The sequence below is a fragment of the Prionailurus bengalensis genome, chromosome D1 (genome assembly GCF_016509475.1).
Source record: "Prionailurus bengalensis isolate Pbe53 chromosome D1, Fcat_Pben_1.1_paternal_pri, whole genome shotgun sequence".
NCBI classification, from domain to species: Eukaryota; Metazoa; Chordata; class Mammalia; order Carnivora; family Felidae; genus Prionailurus; species Prionailurus bengalensis.
The window spans coordinates 112,792,972-112,814,051 of NC_057346.1; the positions used below are offsets into that span (position 1 = coordinate 112,792,972).

The 21,080-nt window shown below is 58.9% G+C and overlaps 1 protein-coding gene across 4 annotated transcripts in view; it reads left to right on the forward strand.

The window, feature by feature from the left end:
* The first annotated feature begins 2,489 nt into the window (after positions 1-2,489).
* Positions 2,490-21,080, forward strand: part of CTTN (cortactin) — a 30,782-nt gene continuing 12,191 nt past the window's right edge. Inside the window, exons 1-11 of one of the 4 annotated variants that reach the window (XM_043581959.1) lie at positions 2,490-2,587; positions 7,125-7,266; positions 9,593-9,679; positions 9,807-9,880; positions 11,578-11,707; positions 14,997-15,107; positions 16,062-16,116; positions 16,837-16,947; positions 19,012-19,122; positions 19,875-19,985; positions 20,810-20,920. In XM_043581959.1, coding sequence (XP_043437894.1) covers positions 9,593-9,679; positions 9,807-9,880; positions 11,578-11,707; positions 14,997-15,107; positions 16,062-16,116; positions 16,837-16,947; positions 19,012-19,122; positions 19,875-19,985; positions 20,810-20,920 — 901 coding nt within the window. In that variant the 5' untranslated portion in view covers positions 2,490-2,587; positions 7,125-7,266. Of the gene's footprint in view, positions 2,588-2,614; positions 2,789-7,124; positions 7,267-9,592; positions 9,680-9,806; positions 9,881-11,577; positions 11,708-14,996; positions 15,108-16,061; positions 16,117-16,836; positions 16,948-19,011; positions 19,123-19,874; positions 19,986-20,809; positions 20,921-21,080 lie in introns of those variants that run through there. The other 3 variants (XM_043581955.1, XM_043581957.1, XM_043581958.1) reach the window with 3 other exon arrangements.

Consider the following 21,080-nt stretch of genomic DNA (forward strand, 5'->3'; position numbering starts at 1 on the left):
CCCAGTTACAAAATGTGCGGAAGACTTAGCCAGACACTCCTCCAAAGAAGACAAAACAGATGGCCAACGGACACACGAGAAGATGCTCAGCATCGCTCATTGTCAGGGAAAGACAAAGCAAAACCACAATGAGATGTCACCTCACACCTGTCACAGTGGCTAAACTCAACAACACAAGAAACAGCAGGTGCGGGTGGGAATGCAAACCAACGCAGCCATTCTGGAAAACAGTGTGGAGGTTCCTCAAAGAGTTAAAAAAAATAGAACTACCCGGGACACCTGGGTGGCTCAGTTGGTTGAGAGTCCGGCTTCGGCTCAGGTCATGATCTTGTGGTTCGTGAGTTCAGGCCCCACGTCGGGCTCTGTGCTGATGGCTCGGAGTCTGGAGCCTGCTTTGGATTCTGTCTCCCTCTCTCTCTGCCTTTCCCTGCTCACTGCTTTGGATTCTGTCTCCCTCTCTCTCTGCCTTTCCCTGCTCACGCTCTGTCTCTTTCTCTCTCTCTCAAAAATAAATAAAAAAAGATAAAGCTACCCTACAGTCTAGCAATCACGTTAGTGGGTATTGACCCGAAAAGTACAAAGACGCTGATTCGAAGGGATGCATGCGTCCTTCTGTTTATTGTGGCGCTATATTCAACGGCCAAGATATGGAAGCAGCCCAGGTGTCCATCGACTGATGAATGAATAAAGATGCGGTATATATACAGCGGAATATTATTCAGTCATCAGAAGGAATGAAATCCTGCCATTTCCAACAACGTGGATGGAACTAGAGCGTGTTATGCTAAGCGAAATAAGGCAAAGAAAGACAAATACCATATGATTTCACTCATGTGGAATTTAAGAAACAAATGAGCAAAGGGGGCGGAGAGAGAGAGAAAGCCAAGAAACAGACGTTTAACTCTAGGGAACAAACTTGAGGGTTGACGGAGGGAGGTGGGTCAGAGATGGGCTGAACGGGTAGGGGGAGATTCAGGGGGGTACTTGTGATGAGCACTCGGTGCTCTCTGTAGGTGATGAATCGCTATATTGCACACCTGAAACTGATATTGCACTGAATGTTAATTAGAATCTGAATAAAAACTTAAAAAAAACCACTTGTACTTCAAAAAAAATTTTTTTTTAATGTTTTTATTTTATTTTCAAGACAGAGAGAGACAGAGCATGAGCGGGGATGGGGCAGAGAGAGAGAGGGAGACACAGAATGTGAAGCAGGTTCCGGGATCCGAGCCGTCACCACAGAGCCCGACGCGGGGCTCGAACCCACAGACCGCGAGATCCTGATCTGAGCCGAAGTCGGCCACCTAACCGACTGAGCCACCCGGGCGCCCCGAGAGAATTTAACTTCCTAAACGCCTCTTGTATCTACTCCCTTTTCTCCATCTTACCTGCCACCACCCGTTTGCCTGAACTGGCTGTGCTAGGCTCCTTCCTGGCCCTCTTCCCATCCATTCCCCACACTGCAGCCAGAGGGATCTCATTACACTTCAAACTTTATGATGTCTCGTCTATGCCTAACTTTAAGGACTTCCCATTTATTTTAGAATCAAGATTAAGGTCCTTGTGTGCCCTGCCAGCCTCTGCGTGACCTGGGTCCGTCTTCCCCCACTGTCCCGCTTCATCAGCATGCTTCTGCTACACTGAACTTTCTTCAGTTTCTCTGCCTCAGGGCCTTTGCACATGCTGTTTTCTCTACCTGGAAAATTCTACCCTCCTTCCTTCTACTTGGCCTTCAGATCTTGGTACAAATGTTAATTGCTCAGAGACTCCTTCTCTGATCTCCTGGGTGAGTCCAGGTCCCACCTTTTCTCCAAAACGATTTCACAACACCTTTGCCTTCTTTATTGCATTTATTCTGTTTCTTAGTTATGTATCTGCGTGATTATGCCTGACTTCCTCTCTAGGCTGAAGGACCCTGCGGCCAAGGTCCATGTTTAATCTGCCGAACTTCTCTGCATACATCTGTGGCCTTCTCTGGATGCACAGGAGGGTGGGTCGGTGGAAGATCAGGTGACCCACTAAGGATGGGCGGGTGGATGGGCGAAGAAATGGTGCGTGGATGGACAGATCATAGCTGTCTGATGGATGGGTGGATGGAAGGATGGATGGGTAGACGGATGAAGGGCGGACGGCTGGGTGAGTGGGTGAATGGAGGGTGGGTGGAGGGACGGATGGTCGGACGGACGGGGAGGGCGGGGGATGATGAGTGTGCTCCTTCGCTCGCCTGGCGCACGTTCCTTCCACCCGGGCCGGGAGACCTGGAATCCCCACCCGATCGCAGGCCGAGCGGGCGCCCCGCGGCACTTCCTCCTGGCCGAGTGCACTTCAGGCCCGTCGGGCGGCCCGCACCCGGGCGGAGCTCGCGTCGGCGCCGGCGGAGGGCGCGGCCCGGGCCACGTGGGCGCGGGAGGCCGCTCCCGGCCGTGGGGGCCGCGGCGGCGGGCCGCGGGGGCGCGGGGCGGGGCCTTGCCGGGACCCGGATGCGGCCCCGCCTCCCCGCCGCGGAACCGGAAGCGGAGCGGGGCGCCGGGAGCGGCGGGCGCGGCGGGGCCGGGACCGAGCGGGCCCGGACGGACCCCAGGCGGCGGTGAGCGAGCGCGGCCTCCTCGGGGTGGGGAGGGCGGAGGGGGGGGGGGGCGGCCGGCTTCTCTGCCTCGTCCCTCGGGCGCCGCCAGCCCCGGAACGGGAAGGAAGCGGCGGTCGCTGCGGTCTCGCCGCTCTTCCGCTCGCGGTTTCGGGCGCGGGGGGAGCTCGGGCGAGGCGTCCCCGGGCCGGGCGGGCGGCTGAGGTGTGGGGTCGGGGCTGCGGAGCGGACGGGGGGCGGAGGGTGCGACGGGGGTGGGGGGGGCCTCGGCGCTGCAGGGGAGGGGGGAGGCCCGAGGGGGAGGGGCCGGGGGTCTGGGCGAGGTGGGGTGGGAGAGGGGCCCTGTGGGGGAGGAACGGGGTCGGGTGGGGGGGGGGGCGCCCGGGACGGGCGGGGAGGGGGCCGGGGTCGGCGGGGCGGGGTCCCAGAGGCGAGAATCCGGCGGGGAGCGGCCGGGGTCGCGGGGGCAGGGGAGGGGCGGATCCGAGGGGTCGGGGTCCTCCCGCAGCCCGCACCTTCCGCGAGGTCGTGCAATCAGGTCAGTGGGAGTGCGGCGACGTGCGCCCCTGCGGCAAGTTGCGAGGCTCTAAATTTGGGGCGGCCCCTCCTCTGGGTATGTTGGAAGTCACCGGAAAGGTGCTTTGGGGCTTTCTGCGTGTTCTGTTTCCATCGCTTGCACGTTACGGGCGCGCGATCCCCCCGCTGGAGGGACGGGGCGGGGGGGGGGGGGGAGGGGACCGGGCTTCCTCGGGCTGGAATCCGTGGCCTTGTGGGGCCTCTCGGGGAGGAATGCCATTTTCCGCTGAGCGCAGTTCTGCAGGCCTCCCCTCCCCGGCCCGCCCTGCGGGCGCCGCGCTCCTTCAGGGATTAACCCCCTGGGTTCTGGCCGCGGGGTTCCGCCCAGCAGGCCCGGCCAGCCCGGGGCCCCTCCTGTCCTGCCCCCTCTGACCGCCTGGTGAGTCACTGCCCCGGTGTCTCTCTGGCTCTCGGAAAAGCAGTCCCAGATCCCGAAGGAGCGGGAAGCGTCCTGAAGGTCACTTACGGACCCAGGAATAAAGGGGGAGGGGGATGCCGACTCCGGTTTGACCCTAGGTCTCCTAGTCACTACAGCCTTTGCCTTCCGGTGGAAGCATTTGGACGGGCTCATCTTTAGAACACTTTTAATTAAGTGCGTGCGTTTGGTGATTCAGACTTTGGTGGGTGCCGTGCAGCACAGGTAAGGTGCTCAGAAAGGGCGTGGTTGAGTGTGCGAGTCTTCCGGGCCCTGCCCTGCGTTGCACTGTGCCAGCCACGGGTGGACTGGGTCACAGTCCCTGGCCTTCACCTTGTGGGCGTGCACGCGGGCGCTCTGAGCAGAGGAGGGCACACAGGCCCAGACCCCCCCGGGGCGTTCCTCTGGCGGGGCGTTCCTCTGGTGGTGCGCGGGCGTCCGAGACCCCTGTGTTGGCTGCTCAGATGCCTTCTCGCTCTCTGCTCCTCTGCCCCAGCGAAGGTAGCGGGCTTGCTGGAAAGTGAATTCTGTCCCATCATCTGAAACTTTGTCCTGTAGAGTTTTCCACTCTGTGTGGCAGTGCGAGCTGAGTTCATGCTGGTGTGGTGTCGGTGGGCACGTGTGACGTTTGCAAGGAAGGTCTGTTCGTGGTGAACAGTGAACAGTGTTTCTGGGTGACCGTTTCATTGAGATATAATTCACATACCGTGTGGTTCACTCATTTAAAGGGTTCGATTAAGGGGCGACCAGGTGGCCCAGTCGGTTGGGTGTCCGACTTCAGCTCAGGTCGTGATCTCCCGGTTGAGGAGTTCGAGCCCTGCATCGGGCTCTGTGCTGACAACCCGAGCCTGGAGCCTGCTTCGGATTCTGTGTCTCCCTCTCTCTCTGCCCCTCCCCTGCTCGTGCTCTGTCTCTCTCTGTCTCAAACATGCAATAAACATTAAAAACAGTTTTTTTAAGGGTCCCATTAAATAGTTTTCTAGTCTAGTCACAGAGTTGAGCAGCCATCGGTCGCCACGATGAGTTTTAGGGTAATTCTGGCACCTCACGAAGAATCCCTGTTACCCTCCCTCCAGGGCCAGCAACCACCCATCCGCTTTTCATCTCCGTAGACTTGGTAGTTCTGGACATTGCACGCACACGGGACTGTGTAACACACGGTCTTTCGCCATCTGGCTGCTTTGCTTCGTGTGTTTTCACGTCATCGTGTTGCGGGGCATCCGGCCTTCACTCCCGTTTCTTGCCAGATCCTGTTCCCTCCTACTAGTGGCTCACGTGGGCCGGTTACGTAACACGGGCGTTGGCATCGTGTTTGCTCTGGGGCTGTCGTGAAGGATACCGTGCGCGTCCCGTGCAGGTTGGTGTGCGGACGGAAGTTGTCGTTTCTCTCGCGTCCGTCTCTGGGGGTTGGAACCCCCGGGTCATTTATTTGGTAACTGTGTTTAAGCTTCTGAGGACCTGCCCCACGGTGCCTCGCTTTGCATTCCCACCCGTGGGGGGAGGCGGTTCCGATTTCTTCACACCCCCCTCGAAGTTGTTATTGGCTGTGTCTTTGGTTTCAGCCATCCTGGAATGAGAGGCTCGGTATCCGCTGTGTCTCGGGTTGCGCTTCCTTGACGGTTCACCATCCCGGGTCTCTTTTGTGAGCTTAGTAGCTAGTAGCTTATGCGAGTAGCTCTCATATCTCTGGGGAGACGTCTATTCAGGTCCTTCCCCGTTTGGCAGTGTGGTTAAGCGTCCTTTATATTAATGCAGTGCAGGAATTCCTGACTTGTTTTGGACATGGGACTAGGGAACAGTTTCCCCTGTTCTGTGAATTGTCCTCACGCTCTTGATGGCGGCTTCGGAAGCCCAGAGTTTCACATTTCGTCCATTTTACCTGTTCTTTCCACTTCTTCTTCGTGCTAAGAACTGTTGCCAAATTGGAGGTTATGAAAACCTATTCCTGTGTTTCCTTGTAAGAGCTTAATAGTTTACGCTTAAATTTTAGATCTTTGACCGGTTTTTGTGTACGGTGTGAGGTAGGGGGCCAAAGGCATTATGTTTGGGTGCCAAAAAATATGCGGGCTTTTACATTTTTAGTTATCCTTGCGATGTTTTTTAAAAAAATTGTTTTTAATTTAGAATTTGGAGCGGGTACTAATTTGTTGTAGATGTGAGGCTATCACTAGCTGCTTTTGTGTGGATGTTTCTAGATGTTTGCTGATGACGGTAACAACTTCGGTACCTGGCGTGTGCGGAGCAGCCTGCAGAAGTTAGGGTGTCCAGAGGGGACTGAGGAGAAGGCGGGCGTGAATCGTAGGGTCAGGACCTCAGTAGGAAATGGAGCATGAGGAAGGCTGGCAGAGCACCGCCGCTGTGGCTCCTGGTCTGTGACGGAGCTGCTCGCGGGTGTGAGCGGCGCGTGCTCGGGACTGGCTTGTTTCTAGGGAACGAGGGGACTTTCTTCCTCTGTTCCGTAATGTCCAACCGTGCGGTGCCTGTCGAGGCTGCCGTATCGTTTTCGGGAGTCGGTGGGGAGTCGGTGGCTTGACTAATTGGAGTCTTGATCTCTGTGCAGTAACCGTAACCGTTCATTAGAAGTGCAGCCGGCTTCTCCCTTGCTCCCCGAGTCGCCCCGCTTCTCATCCAGACAGCAGTCCCCGTGCCGCGTGTCGCCCGGCCGCATCACGGTCCCTTTCAGAGAGGTTTCCTTAGCTTATTTATTTGTTAATGTTTATTTATTTTTGAGAGAGAGAGACAGAGCGTGAGCAGGGGAGGGGCAGAGAGAGAGGGAGACGCAGAATCCGAAGCAGGCTCCAAGCTCCGGGCTGTCAGCACACAGCCCCACGCGGGGCTCGAACCCACGAACCTTGAGATCATGACCTGAGCCAAAGTCGGATGCTTAAACGGACTGAGCCACCCAGGTGGCCCTCTGTGTGTGTGTGTGTGTGTGTGTGTGTGTGTGTATGTGTGTGTGTGTGTTTTAACTCATGGTAATAGATTTTATTACTTTTAACGTCTTTTTTAAAAAAAAATTTTTTTTAACATTTATTTATTTTTGAGACAGAGCATGAACGGGGGAGGGGCAGAGAGAGAGGGAGACACAGAATCGGAGGCAGGCTCCAGGCTCCGAGCCATCAGCCCAGAGCCCGACCCGGGGCTCGAACTCACGGACCGTGAGATCGTGACCTGAGCTGAAGTCGGGTGCTCGACCGACTGAGCCACCCAGGCGCCCCAGCAATGTCGTTGTTTAGAAGGCCGACAGGAGATGTATGCTGGCAGGCTGCAGCAATAACTTCTGTTTGCACGAAGGGAAAACTTTATGCAGCTATAAATCTTTGGAGACCTGTTGTCTTCTGTATTTTCTCAGTGTGTCCGGAGACCGGTTGAGCTTTTTGGCTAGTAGAGTGCGCTCCCTCCCTCCCTCCTCTCAGATTTCTTCCCAAAGCCGTGTGACGTGCGGGAGGAGGTCACGGATTCCTGAGAGGCTCTGCACGCGTGACCACTTGCCCAGAGAGCCTGGCGGCAGACGCCCTCCTGAGCTGCTGCTTCTTCATCGTGTTACAGACGGAATCGCTCCCGATGCCTGGGATTTCCTCATCGGATCACCGCGTTTCAGACAGGGACCTGTGAGCAGCCTTTCACCTTGGGGCGGGAAGAAAGGTCTGTGCCTTGTTGCCATCGTGTCCTCTCCCCCGGGGCCACCGGGGTGAGTCCGTGAGCCGGGAAGGGGAGGGGACTCCCTTTGGGTCTGTCGGGACAGTAATTTGCTGGGAGGATATTTTGTTGTTTACGTAAAAAGTAAAGTCAGGAGGGCGCCTGGCTGGCTCTGTTGGAACAGCACGTGACTCTTGACCTGGGGGTCACCGCGTCCTGAGTTCGAGCCCCATGTTGGGTGTAGAGATTACTTGCGAATAAACGAGTCAGTGACTTCTAAGACGTCACGCCCAGTTTCCAGTGTGGCCTGTGGTTTCGAAAGAGAGCTCGAACTGGGGAGCAGGAAGCGGGTGGATGGTGGGCGCGGCTCCCAGGCAGGATGTGAGGAGGCAGGCACAGGTGCTCTCTCTGCCCTCTGGTGAAGCTGGATTCCAGAAGGACCAGGGAAGGTGGGGCCCTGCCGTGTTTTCCTGATGAGTCTAGAACAACGGGCAGAGATCTCTTTCGCCTTCACCTTCTGGGGAGAGTTGGCCTCACCGGCCCTCCCCGGAGACCCTGTCCTTTCACGTGACTGTCCCCTCTGGCCCGAACCGCAGGCAGCTGAAGTCCTGCAGTTGGGCGGCCTCTTTCAAGCTCGGGGCCACGGGGCACACTTGACTGGAGACGAAGAGACTGGGGGCAAATCTCGCGACTTTCGGTCATCCATTCTTTCCTTTGTGATTGGGCGCCCCAGGACCATAGTCTGGTTTGCCCCTCCCGGGCTGAGAGTTGAGTCTGTTTGCTGTCTAAAATCGTGTCAACAGGGGCACCTGGGTGCCTCAGTCGGTTAAGCGTCCGACTTCGGCTCGGTTCATGATCTCGCGGTTCGTGGGTTCGAGCCCCGCGTCGGGCTCTGTGCTGATGGCTCGGAGCCTGGTGCCTGCTTCGGCTTCTGTGTCTCCCTCTCTCTGCCCCTCCCCCACTTGCACTGTGTCTCTGTCTCACAAAAACAAACGTTAAAAAAATTTTTTTTTTTTTTTTTACATGGTGTCAACAGCAGATTACATCTGGGAAGTTGTTGCCGGGCTTTGCGACACCTAGACAGAAGGGAGCGAGGTTTGAGGTGGCCTTGAGGGGACAGTGTGGATCCTGCCTTACCTGCTACAAACTGTTGCCTGTTCAGGAGACAGTGACAGGAGTCGCATCTGGCGACGTGAGAGCTGTGCCCCGATTTGCCTCTCGCTGCCACCCGGATTTGGACTTGAGACCCAGTAGAGCTGGAGGGGGCGGGTCCAGACGGGCTTTCGTTGTGGCTGAATTCAAGCCACAGGAGCACCCGTGTGGCACCCCACAGAGCGCCCACTGGGTGTCCCCGGTTCAGACACGTGGCTGGAACTCCTGGGTGATCAACTTAAAACAGTGTTCCAGTTGCTTCCTGGCTGAGGGGAAATTTTACCAGTACTTGTGTGGAAAACGAGCCCGTTCACACACATGGGTTTCTCTTGAAATCCTTAAAAGTTCGATTTTACCTTCGCAGTCAGGAAAAGTCTTGTCTCGTTCAGGTGTGAGGCCGCTGTCCCTGGTCTCTGTGCCAGATGGCCCCTTCCGGCGCTGACGTGCTGGAGGAGGAGGGGACAGCCCATGAGAGAGAGAGAGAGAGAGCGAGCGAGAGAGAGAGAGAGCGAGAACGGGGGAGGGGCGGAGAAAGAGGGAGACAGGATCCGAAGCGGATTCTGCGCCGACAGCACAGAGCCCGACGTGGGGCTAGAACTCATGAACGGCAAGACTGTGACCTGAGCCAAAGTTGGACGCTTAACAGACTGAGCCCAACCCCCCCAGGTGCCCCTGGAGGGATGTGGTTTTTTGTTGTTTTTTTTTTTTAATTTTTAACATATATTTATTGAGAGAGACAGAGCGTGAGCAGGGGAGGGGCAGACAGAGAGGGAGACTCAGAATCCGAAGCGGGCTCCAGGCTCTGAACCGTCAGCACAGAGCCCGACGCGGGGCTCGAACCCATGAACCACGAGATCGTGACCCGAGCCGAAGTCGGACGCTTGACCGACGGAGCCACCCAGGCGCCCCTGGAGGGATGTATTCTTCATGGATGATGTCAATGCACGTGTGACTTTCTTATTTTGCAGCATACTTTCCCACTTGAGTTGAAGCCGGAGTGTTTCTGATGGGTCTCAGATGCCACTCGAGAGCGGTGTTAGAAATCTCACACGATGTTTCTTTTGCGTCTGATGTCATTCCCGCGCGGGGTTGTGGGTGGGCATTTGGTGGCCCGGCCGCCCAGCCCCCCGAGCTCCGAGCTGTCATGCTGTGGCCAGAGAGCTTGTTGGCCGGCCTCTGAGAGCCGTTCTCCCAGGCCTCCCTGACCCCGGGCCCTGCTCTTTCAGATGTGGAAAGCTTCGGCGGGCCACGCCGTGACCGTCCCCCAGGACGACGGGGGCGCCGATGACTGGGAGACCGACCCCGATTTTGTGGTAGGAGTCACCAGCCTACCTCTATGTCACTTTTCCCAGGAGTGATCTTCTTCCTGTTTCCGTTCGGGTTGTCCGTGTGTCTTCCAGGCCCGTGTGGGCCTCACTCCTCACTGACTTCTCTTTCCAGAACGACGTGAGCGAGAAGGAGCAGAGATGGGGGGCCAAGACCGTGCAGGGGTCGGGGCACCAGGAGCACATCAAGTAAGAGGCTCTCAACGTTGGCATGAAATCGGCCTTTTGAAGGGCGAAGATGCAGACCGGTGGGGGGTGCGGGGGGGACACACAGCTCCTCTGTGAACGCACGCTGGCACAGCTCGGCCTGTCTCGCGAGCTGAGGTTCCCGCGAGACGCGATTCCACGCTTCTCTCCGTGTGTTTGCACGTATACGTGGTCACGAGAAGCTCCCGTCACAAACAGTTCTTGTATTGACGATTCTAGCATCTCTAAGGGACGCGGTCTGCAGGTGGGGGGTTCCTGCCCCACACGGCGGGTTCAAATACCTTACACCTTAAACCCCCCACCCCCACGACTCTTAATTTTCCTGCTTTGTCACTGCCTGTGGGGTACCGGGGAGCTGGATTCTGAGCATCGTGTTCTCCCGAAAGGCCCCAAATAGAGCTGAGGGATTGTCCCGCGGGAGAGTGGGCCCTGCTCCTTCCGGCGGTGTTTCCTTGTCAGGAAGTGTAGGCAAAAGCCTTGAAACTGTGCTCAGACTTTCATTTAGGCCGCACCGCCTTCCGCTTGTACCCTCCTGTCCCTGCCGTGAAGGGCCGTCCCTGTGATCTGTCCGGGTCGCCTGCGGAGTTTGTCTTCCTTGGCCCCGTATCTTTCGGGAAAATGAAGCTGTTCTTGGCTGAGGCAGAGCCAGGAAATCATCCCCAAAAGAGGGTGAAGTCTGTAGCGTGGGTATTTTAGACCCAAGTGTTGGTTCCTCCCTGACTTGCTGAGCCCACACCTTCCACAGAAGCCACGTGAGGACGTTGAGGCCGTGGGAGCCGACTCCCGAGCTGGTGAAGTCACCGTGGCTCCCTCGTTGTTTCTGTTCCCGTGGCTTCGAAACGTGCTGGATGTCGCGTGAGCCCCTGGGACGGTCGTGGGCGCCCCGTGGCCCTTCCAGGTGTTGGAACAGTATCTCCCCCCGCCCCTCCGAGGGCACTGGGCCGTGGCCAGGCCTGGTCTGCTTTTTCAGTGCACTCTGGGATTGTCCAGATGTGTGGACACGGTGACCCCTGGACAGCCCTGTGGGGTGGCCTTTGTGCCACTTTATGGTCCCCTGATGGTGGCAGCTCTAGAAGCTTCTTGACCTGCCACATCTTGGCCATGTCTTGCGATCCGCTTCGCTGTCCCCGGTGTTAAAAGTAGAAAGTGGCTTTAGATGATAAATTCTGAAAGTCTCTCGTGTCACCTTGGAATAGGTAAAAGCAGTAACACCTCAAGTAGAGACGTGGTCTCCACGTTGGGTCTCACGGTCTTTGAGCAGCGTCCTCAGGGTCTCTGGGATGCGGGACCGTTGGCTTGGTTTCCGCTTGTGCCGTGAGGTGATGCCGGCAAAAGGGCTTCTCCTGATCCCGCTACCTGGGGAAAGAGAACCTCTTCTCCATAAGAAATCAGAGAAAAACTCACGTTTTAGCGCGGCCACTCTTGAATTTGGGATGACTCACTGGCCCGGCGCAGATTAGTTCCTTTTTCCCTGTAAGCGTCACTCTGAGCTCTGCTGACCAGATGGGCCGGCTGGCGGAGGAAGGGAGCCCGGAGCCCGTCGAAGGCAGGGACTGGGGACGAGGAGGAAAGGGGCCGCGCGGTCCCGCCGCCCGCCCTCTCAGTGTGTGTCTGTGTCTTCCCTCCCCTCCCCTCCCCTCCCCTCCCCTCTCCTCCCCTCCCCTCCCCTCCCCTTCCAGCATACACAAGTTGAGAGAGAATGTTTTTCAAGAACACCAGAGCCTGAAGGAGAAGGAGCTTGAAACGGGACCAAAAGCCTCTCACGGTTACGGCGGGAAGTTCGGCGTGGAGCAGGACCGCATGGACAAGGTAGGCAACGGCATCGCGTGCCGGACCTCGGCGGGGACGGGGCTGGCGAGGTAGGGGCCCAGACCTCTTGGTTAAAAGCCTTGCGTCAGCGCGGTGAAGGTGAGATGCCCTCTGTGGACCGACCTTCCTCACGAGGGCTCCTGTGTCTTAGAAGCTCTTTTGGGATTTGCACGGTTGCCGGGGTGTGGGCGATGTGGCGGCTGGCCTGGGTCGGGGGGAGGGGCTCTGGGACGAGGACGGCAGCCCAGGGGCATCTTGAGTGTGGGTGTCGGCGTCCCTGCTGCCCGCGGCTCACCACAAGCCTCACCTGAGCCGGTCTGCGGACCGGAACCAGACGGGGGGGGGGGGGGGCTCTCGTTCACGGCGCGGGCGAGCCTTCAGCCAGCAGGTGCCTTGCTGTCCTCCAGGCATCGGTGATGTTCACGGAGGAGCATGGCCTGGCCCTCTGTGTAGAGTCACTGCCCGTGAGGCCGGGAGAGAGCACTCCCTGAGGGCAGCGGGCGAGCCTTCTCTGCCACCCGCCTACACGGCGTCATCGTGGTCGACTGAACGCATCAGCCTCGGCTGGCACTTTGCGTCCTCTGTCCTGAGAGACCGGGAGCAGATCAGCTCTGCTCGCCACCCCCCTGCGAGAGGATACGGAGTAGGGGTGGTGGGTCACGTGTTTCCCAAGTGAGGTTCCTGCGTGCGGTCCGCAGACCTCCCCGTAGACGTGAATTTCCCGGGTTGACCAGCGTGACGTCCTGACCCGACAGCCGTCTGCCTCTGTTCTGCGTACAAGGGAAACCGTCAGCTGATCTGGAACTTCTGTAACCCGAGACCTGCCCGGATCGGAGTCCGTGTCTGGGCCGAGCACGGAATGGCACCGCTGTGTCCCCGCGTGCCACGCTGCGGGTGTTAGCACAGGGCAGATGCGTGGGGGGCCCGTGGGCCCCCCGCGCCAGGTCCCGGATTTGCCTAAGCTGGGGTTGGACCAAGAGTGAGCTGCAGGAAACAGACGGGACGTCTCCTGGTGTGACTGTCATTCCCGGAGGTGTCTAGACAGGCAGGGTGGGGAGCAGAATAATCTTCGGGTTCTAAAGAAGAAGCCTGGTGGCCTTTTGCAGTACGAACAGACCAACCCTCCCCGCCGGCCCCCGGCCCCCGGCCCCACGTGCTTAGGACAGGAGAGAAACAGGGAGAAGCCTTCCCTACCCCAGACAAAGCCTGTGCCCGTGGTGTTGGGGGGAGCTAAAGCAGAGAGAAATTCGTGGTCTGTCTGGGTCCCCAGGTCTGGGTTGGAATAGCGACACGTTGGGGCACATGATGAAGCTGTCAGATGGCAGTGATAACACGGCTGTCACTTCTGGCTTCTCTGCCGCTCTTGTCCTCCCAACGCCTTGGGCTCCGGCCTTTCTAGTCGCCGAAGCTTCCCCGGGGAGCCCTCCTTCCCGCCAGCCTGCCTGCAGCTGCCTTTCCCCCGTGCCTTCTCCCTGTGGGCCTCCGCTCCCTCTGGACGTCGCCGCCTTTCCGTGGACGCTCTCCGGGGCTGGGACCTGTCCTCCTCCCCTCATGCCTGGCCTGGCACCGGGGAGGCTCAGCGGTGTCTCACGAGTGACAGTGACGGTGCCCAGACGGCTCAGGGAAACGCTCGGGTGTCTACAGCTGGTGTAGTGGGGGGGGGGGGCTCCCCTTAGGGATGAATGTGGTAGGGGTGCTCCCATGGGCTCGCAGCCCCTCCCTCCGTGCCTCACTGCACCCGTAGGCAAGGTTAGCTTGCAGCTCCCAGGGGCACGATTGGACCAACCTGTTGTCAGAAATCAGCGCGACTCCGTGGATGCCTGGGTGGCTCGTCGCTTAAGTCCCGGCTCCTGGTTTCAGCTCAGGTCACGATCTCGCGGTTTGTGCGTTCGAGCCCCGCATCGGGCTCTCTGCTGACAGCGCAGAGCCTGCTAGGGATTCTCTCTCTCCCCATCTCTCTGCCCCTCCCCCACCCACGCTACGTCCGTCTCTCTCAAAATAAGTAAAGAAGCTTAAAAACAAAATGAGACTCCAAAGACACATAACTCGAGTTATCTGTAACTTGTCCGCTCTGAGTTGGAAAGAGCCCAGAGATCTCTGGGTTAAGATTTGAGGAGAACGTGACGGAGACTCGGAGAACAAAACCCTGCTCCGGCAGGCACGTGTTTGCACGAGGAGTGTGGTCTGGCAGGCCTGGCAGCCGCTGGGCCCCGGTCCCCTGAGGGGGGCTTTGTCAGCACTTTTGAGTGGGAGCCTGGAGGCCCTGGGAGGTCAGTGTGCCTCCGGTCTCCAGGCAGGACGGACATCAGGGTGGAGCCGGGGAGGGGAGAGCGTGGCCCGGCTCTGAGGCCTCGAGTAAAGCTCGGCCGCTCTCTCCCCTGCGCTGTGCTGAGACGGCCCCCCGAGTTCCGCCTCCGCCCCGGCTCCTCCTGACCCAGGCGTCCTGTGCAGCCCCGGGGAGACCAGGCGGGGGGCTGTCCGCGCCGCGTCCCAGGCGGTGAGACCGTCGGCCGTAAGAAGGAAGGTTCAGATGCCGACACTCGGTCAGGCGTCCAGGCCGTCCACGCTGGGGACAGAGCCTGGTGCCGGGAGGCTGGGCGGGGTCGGGGGCCGCCCGGGAGCTTGGTCGTCAGTCTTTTCAGCTTCGCGGGCTGTGGGCATCTGGCATTTACCGAACTTGGTGGTCGGATCCCAGGAGCGGCCTCATATGTAAATGCACGGCGGGGGCGGGGGCTGCGTTCCAGAAGCTTTGTTTACCAACAGCTGTAGCGCCCGGTGTGGCGCCGAGGCCCCGGGTGGCTGACCCTGCGGAGGCCCGGGTGGCGGGACGCCCTGACTTTACCGTGTGGGGGACCCCGTGGGTGGACGGGGTGGGCGTCGCGATCGCGGTGGCTCTGTAGGGTGGCCGAGCGCGTGTCGCCCCCGAGAGCACGAGTCTGCGTCTCCGTCTGTCGGCGGGCATCTCTGGTCCTCTTTCCTACGCCACGCGGCAGGCGGGTGCCTCGCTTCAGCAGAGCGAGCGACTGTATCGCCATCTGGGGGTGCCGGGTGTCAGGCTGGGCTCTGCACGGGACCGGCCTCGTGGCCCCTTCCCCGCGCCTGTCACATCAGAAGCCCCCACCCGGCAGGGTCTCGGGTGGCTTCGGGGATCCCCCCTCTGCCGGCTTGCGCACTTGGGTGTGTTTCGGGGAGGAGCCCTGGCGTGGACCGCACGTGGGGGCCTGTTCCCCGTGGGCCGTGCCACGGGGGTGTCTGACACGGACACCTTCTCTCTGTGACCTGTTTTCAGTCAGCCGTCGGCCACGAGTATCAGTCGAAGCTCTCCAAGCACTGCTCCCAGGTCGACTCCGTCCGGGGCTTTGGAGGCAAGTTTGGTGTCCAGGTGGACAGAGTTGACCAGGTGAGTGAGGCGTCGGGGGCACCAGAGCGCGGGTGATGGGGCCCCTCCCTCGAGACCGGGGCGTCCTCTGGGCCGCTTGAGATAGCGCCTCGACGCAGGACTGTGGTGGGCGTCCGGGCTTCTAGAAGCCCCCCGATCCCTGGCTCTGAGATGATGGGTCAGGTTACGACGTGAGAGCAGGAACACACTGGTTCCTGTGCGAATCCCCCACGTTGGCACCTGCTGAACGGACAGACCAGGATAGCCTTCCACTGCCCAAGAACGTGCCCCTGGGGACCGTGTCTAGCCACCTTCCCTGCACGGATGTCCTGACGCGGCGGTGTTCAGAGGGCCACGCACGCGCCCAATCCAGGGCTGAGGCCCGGTCTCCAGGTGCCGCCTGGCACCTCTGGGCCTCAGCCTCTCGGTCTCTGAGCGAAGGCCGTCTGGACCCTGTTTTATATCACAGCAGTTGGATTTTGGAGTTCAACGTCTGTCTGCACTCAGGCGTTACTACCCGTTTGCCGCGGTTCTGCGTGAACTGCCTGTAAAACGGGGCGATGGGGCTTCCCGTCTCCCGGGGCTGTGTGCGCAGATGCCCCCGCCGTGCCCGTTCTCGCTACTGATGTTAGTGTTGTCCTTGGAGGAGCCCACGTGAAAAGCAGGCGTACGTGTGGCGGTGGGGGTCGCCCGGGTTGCCATCGTGGGGCTGAAGTCCACGAGCCCCACGTGCCCTTCGGGGGCTGCGGGCGGCTACAGGTCCGCCCGCGCTGCCTGCTGGGCGTTGCTGAACATTTCGTGGCAGCGAATTTCCACGCCCGGAGCTTTGGGCGTTAGGCCTGCCCCTGGCTTAGGGAATCGGAGGTAGAAAACTAACACGGTTCGTGGTTTCAAACTTTGCACGTGTGTTCGGGGTTCGGATGAACCGTTCTGGAGGCCTCTAAAAGCGTGCTCCCCTCTTTGTGGCAATTGCAGTCTGCTGTGGGCTTTGAATACCAGGGGAAGACCGAGAAACACGCCTCGCAGAAAGGTAAGGCCTGCGGCCGAGGTGGGGGAGGGCGATGTCCCCGGAGGTGGCTCCCTGGGGAGGGCGGCGTCGCCTCCGGGGAGGACTGTGCTCTCCAGGTGTCTGGGTCCCGTGTCGCCGCCGCGGAAGCTGTCTTTCTGAGCGGCGTTCCCTGGACGGTCGGCTCTGGGGCCCGCTTCGTGAAATGCTAACGTCCCCCCAACAATGGAAACGCGAACCTTTAAACCAACGATGGTTCACTTTTACTGTGCACGCGTGCTCTCTGACACAGCGTTGGCTGGCCTTTACGGTGTGCCCGTCTTTTAGAACCTTTTTTACCAGCGAAAGTGTGTCGCCTTCTCAGGGCACTTGATGTGTCTCGAGCAAACTGGTGACTTCCGCCTCTTGCTTGTCATCGGATGAGCCAGGGCGCAGACATTTCCTGTCCCTTTGGAAAGGGATCGCAGCCACGTAACTTCCAGACGGTTACCTTCCCGAGTGAGAACACGGCTCGCTTCTGCCCCGGGAAGCAGGTGCCCGTCACAGGCTTGGGGTCCTCGCTGCCCGGGACGCAAGCTTGTAGGCCGAGCCCCGGCTCACTGGTGTGTGACCGTGGGTGGCGTTTTCAAACGTGTGCCTCATCTCCCGGTGACTCCTAACTCCGGAATGTTGTTGTCGTGAGTCGCTGACAAGCGAACCGTCTGTCGTTGGGCTTTGTCCCCGACCCCTGTCTTGTCCCCTCAGATTACTCGAGTGGCTTTGGTGGCAAGTATGGTGTGCAGGCGGACCGCGTGGACAAGAGCGCCGTGGGCTTCGACTACCAGGGCAAGACGGAGAAGCACGAGTCGCAGAAAGGTCGGCCTGCGGCGGGGCCCCCCCGCTCCCCGCTCGGGGCCCCCCATGTCCCGCCGTGGCCCCGGCCTCCCGCATCCCCAGAACCAGCCCCGGGGAGACCGGCTCACATGACACGCCCGCAGCCTTTTTACCTGAATGTGTGAGGGCCCTCCTGTCTCTTCCGTGGGCTCAGGGGGCTTGTCATCCTTCGGACGGCGGCTCAGCCCCGTCCTGTGAAGAGCCCGTAGTCTGCCGAGCCAGGTCGTTCTTTGGACCATGGGATTCGGGCTCTTGGTGGTTTATTTTTTTTATTTTTATTTTTTATTTTTTTTTAAACGTTTATTTATTTTTGAGACAGAGAGAGACAGAGCATGAACGGGGGAGGGTCAGAGACAGAGGGAGACACAGAATCTGAAACAGGCTCCAGGCTCTGAGCCGTCAGCCCAGAGCCCGACGCGGGGCTCCAACTCACGGACCGCGAGATGGTGACCTGAGCCGAAGTCGGACGCCCAACCGGCTGAGCCACCCAGGCGCCCCTCTTGGTGGTTTTTGAAGTTAAAAATCTTGTTCTCTTGTGTCATAGACGTATGTGATTACTCAGAAGAGTAAATTCCCAGAAAAGGAATTGCCGGGTCACAGGACCTTGACTTTAAAATTTGGTGGATGCTGGCAGAGGGTCCTTGCAGGCCAGGCTGGTCTTCCTGTCCCTGGTTAGATCCCCTGCCAGGCATCGGTGACAGACCGCTGCATCCGTGCGGGGTGCCCTACAGACGCGGTACCTTCCTGCAGAGGCCGCGGATTGTTGGCTCTTTTGCGTTTATTTCGCGTGCACGTTACATTTTTTTAAGATTTTATCTTTTTTCAGTAATTGCTACATGCAGTGTGCTCTTAGACTTAGAACCCTGAGGTCACAAGTCACGTGCTCCAGCAACTGAGTCAGCCAGGCACCCCTGCACGTTTGAATATTCTTGTGTATTTATCTATTTGTTTATTTAGAATAATTGGGGGAGGGGCAGAGAGAGATGCCCAAGGAGGCTCCGCACTGTCAGTGCAGAGCCTGACGCGGGGCTTGAACTTGTGAGCCAGGAGATCGTGACCTGAGCTGAAACCCAGAGTCGGATGCTTCACCAGATGAGCCACCCAGGTGCCCCTGCACATTTAAGTTTTTAAAAATAATTGCCAACCCTTACAAACAGAGAGCTCGCTATATTATTTAAAAACCCGGGTTTCTTTAAAAGACAAGGTTAAATCCTGCCACTGGGAACACCACCGGCTCGGCATTTACCCAGGGAAGCTGCCGGTGGGCCCGCGGGGTGCTTCCTGTCACAGGCCTGCCCGTCTGCCCTGAGGCCGCAGTCTTGGCCCTGGAGTGCGCAGCCCCTGCCTGCTACCCCCGCCCCTCTGCCCACTGTGACCCTGCCGATCAGGGCCTGCTCTTGGATCCCGCTCGGTGCTGTTCAGACTCTCTCCCCGATGTGGCAGTGAGGAGCAGAAACCGCCTGCGGGAAGTCGGGTGGCGGGAGCCCACGTGCCTGGGGCAGACGGGGCTCCTCGGCAGCCCCCGGGCCTCCTGAGGGTTCTGATCTTCGCATTCTGTTCCGCGCACGTGTCCCTGGGGGAGCCGTGCTTAAGTATCAGGCCGTGTATTTCCGTGACTTAGCTTTGCGGGGAAGTGAGGTTTCTGGAAGATGCCTCGTGCATGTCCTCCTCCTTTGGAGGTGCCACCGGTGCACCTCTGCTGGCTTTAGTTCGTGAAGCAGGGTGACCTTTCGACAGCTCGCCGCGGCGCCTCCGTGGCTCGTCTCGACCTCAGAAGCTTGGTAACGCGCCTGCTTCTGATCTCCTTTGGAGCGAAGGGAAGATTCGATAGCCGTTCATCTGCTCTGTTTGCTACTCTGGATGTTTCTGTTCCTACACGTACAAGTGACGCCTTCCAGGGTCCCCCCTGCTAGTGACCTTCCGCTGCGGCCGAGGGATCCTTGTTGGGTTTGTTTCGGTTTTGCTCGGGTGACAGAAGCGCTTTCTCAGAGGTCCCCGCGCTCGACTGCGTTGCTGCCGTGAAAACGGTGCCGCCCTCGTTTGCAGATTACTCCAAGGGCTTCGGGGGCAAGTTTGGCATCGACAAGGACAAGGTGGATAGAAGCGCCGTGGGCTTCGAGTACCAAGGCAAGACGGAGAAGCACGAATCCCAGAAAGGTGACTCCCGTGGTGTCTGCTCTCACCAGCCACTGTTCACGGGCTGAGTGCTGTTGACCAGAACGGAAACGGGAAGCGTGGCCAGCCACCCCTAGAGTAGATGCCCCTTTGTAATTCAGCAGTGAACTTTAAGCTTTTTTTTTTTTAGAACGTTTATTCACTTTTGAGAGACAGAGTGTGAGTGGGGGAAGGGCAGAGACGGGGGGAGACCCAGAATCCGAAGCAGGCTCCGGGCTCCGAGCCGTCAGCCCAGGGCCCGACACGGGGCTCGAACTCATGATCTGCGAGATCGTGACCTGAGCCCAAGTTGGGCGCCCAACTGACCAAGCCTCCCTGGCACCCCTAAACATCGAGCTTTAAAACACAAGTCCCAACACAGCTGTTAAGCAAGAAACTGTATCTTCACACCTGTTTGGCCCCAGCACCCCGTGACCCCAACAGTCGCCTGTAATGGTGGCCACGTGCCACACGTCTGTGTTGCAAACGGTGCGATCGTGGTGGCCCGTGGGTGCTGGTTCAGGCTGTGCGGAGCTTCTTGTTGGGGTCCCGTGTGTGTGCGTTCGCAATATGGACACAACAGATCAGGCTGCTTTCCAGACGTGCCGCGAGGAGGTCCTCCTCGTGAACGCGTCCCAAAGTTTTGCGAAAGGTCTGGGAGGGGAAGGAGGGATGTGGCGCGTGGTGGGTGTTTGGCCGCATGGGAAGCGTGCCCTCCGCTAACACTAGCTTGTGGCTTTTTCTTGTGCACGTAGACTATGTGAAAGGGTTTGGAGGAAAGTTTGGCGTGCAGACGGACAGACAAGACAAATGTGCTCTTGGCTGGGATCACCAGGAGAAATTGCAGCTGCACGAGTCCCAAAAAGGTACGCTGACTTTGCCTGCTCCTGCTTGAGATCATTCCAGAATTTCGTTTCTTTTTTATCCACAGTTCCATCCACGTCCCGTATTTCTGCCGTATTTCTGTAGCGTGTTGTTTTATCTTCACTGTTTGCGGTTGTCCTGTGCCTCCCACATTTTTGAAAAGCTCTTCAGCTAGTGCAGCGATGAACCCCGCCCCCCCCCCCTCCCCCACAGCTGCCGCTGAGGCCCTGCGCTCACCTGTGCATCTGAAGCACCTGGCAGGACCCGTAGCATTTTCGGGAATGCTGTTTTCTGCCCGCATATGAACTCCGTTGATAGAGTGTGCTGGGCTTCGGGAGGGGAGACGTTGCCTCTACTCGGAAGTGTGTCCCTGGGCCGTAGGGTGCGGGGTGGGGGTGGCGGGCACCTTCGTGGGTGACGCAGACCTGCACCCGCCCTTGCGGCCAGCACTCCGGGAAGCGGGGCCGTGCGGTCCTTTTGTACACCGTGTCTTTCTTCACGTGCACAGAGACGTGCTCTCGTGTCTGCGGCACGGGTAGGGCCTGGAAGGGAATCTCAGAGCATGGAGTGCCTTTTGTGAATTACTTCAGACGCAGTTCCTAACCTGTTTTCACGTCTTGGCTGAAGCGTTAAGAGTTTCAGTTTGTCCCGTAACCTTGGAGCTGACTTTGGACTCTCTGTGAGCCCGGGAGCTGCTCCCGCCCCTGAGCCCGGCAGAGCCCCTGCCTTCTTTAAATGACACGTTTGATTCGTGCACTCACTCGTACGATTCTAACCGAATTGCTTCCTGTCTCGGTTTTCCCCACCGTTGCCGGTGGATTTTCAGATTACAAGGCTGGTTTCAGAGGCACATTTGGTGTTCAGTCCGAGAGGCGGGACTCCTGTGCCGTGGGGTTTGAGTACAAGGAGAGACTGGCCAAGCACGAGTCCCAGCAAGGCATAGTCGCTCACCGGCCCCCTCCCCCCCCCCCCCCGCCTTCTGGGGCAGCCGCTTCTAGCACGGACTTCAGGGGCCCAGCCTTCCGAGCTCCCCGCCATCCCTCATCGGGGGCACGGGGGGTTTGAAACCCACTTTTACGCTGGAGTGATTCTAACTT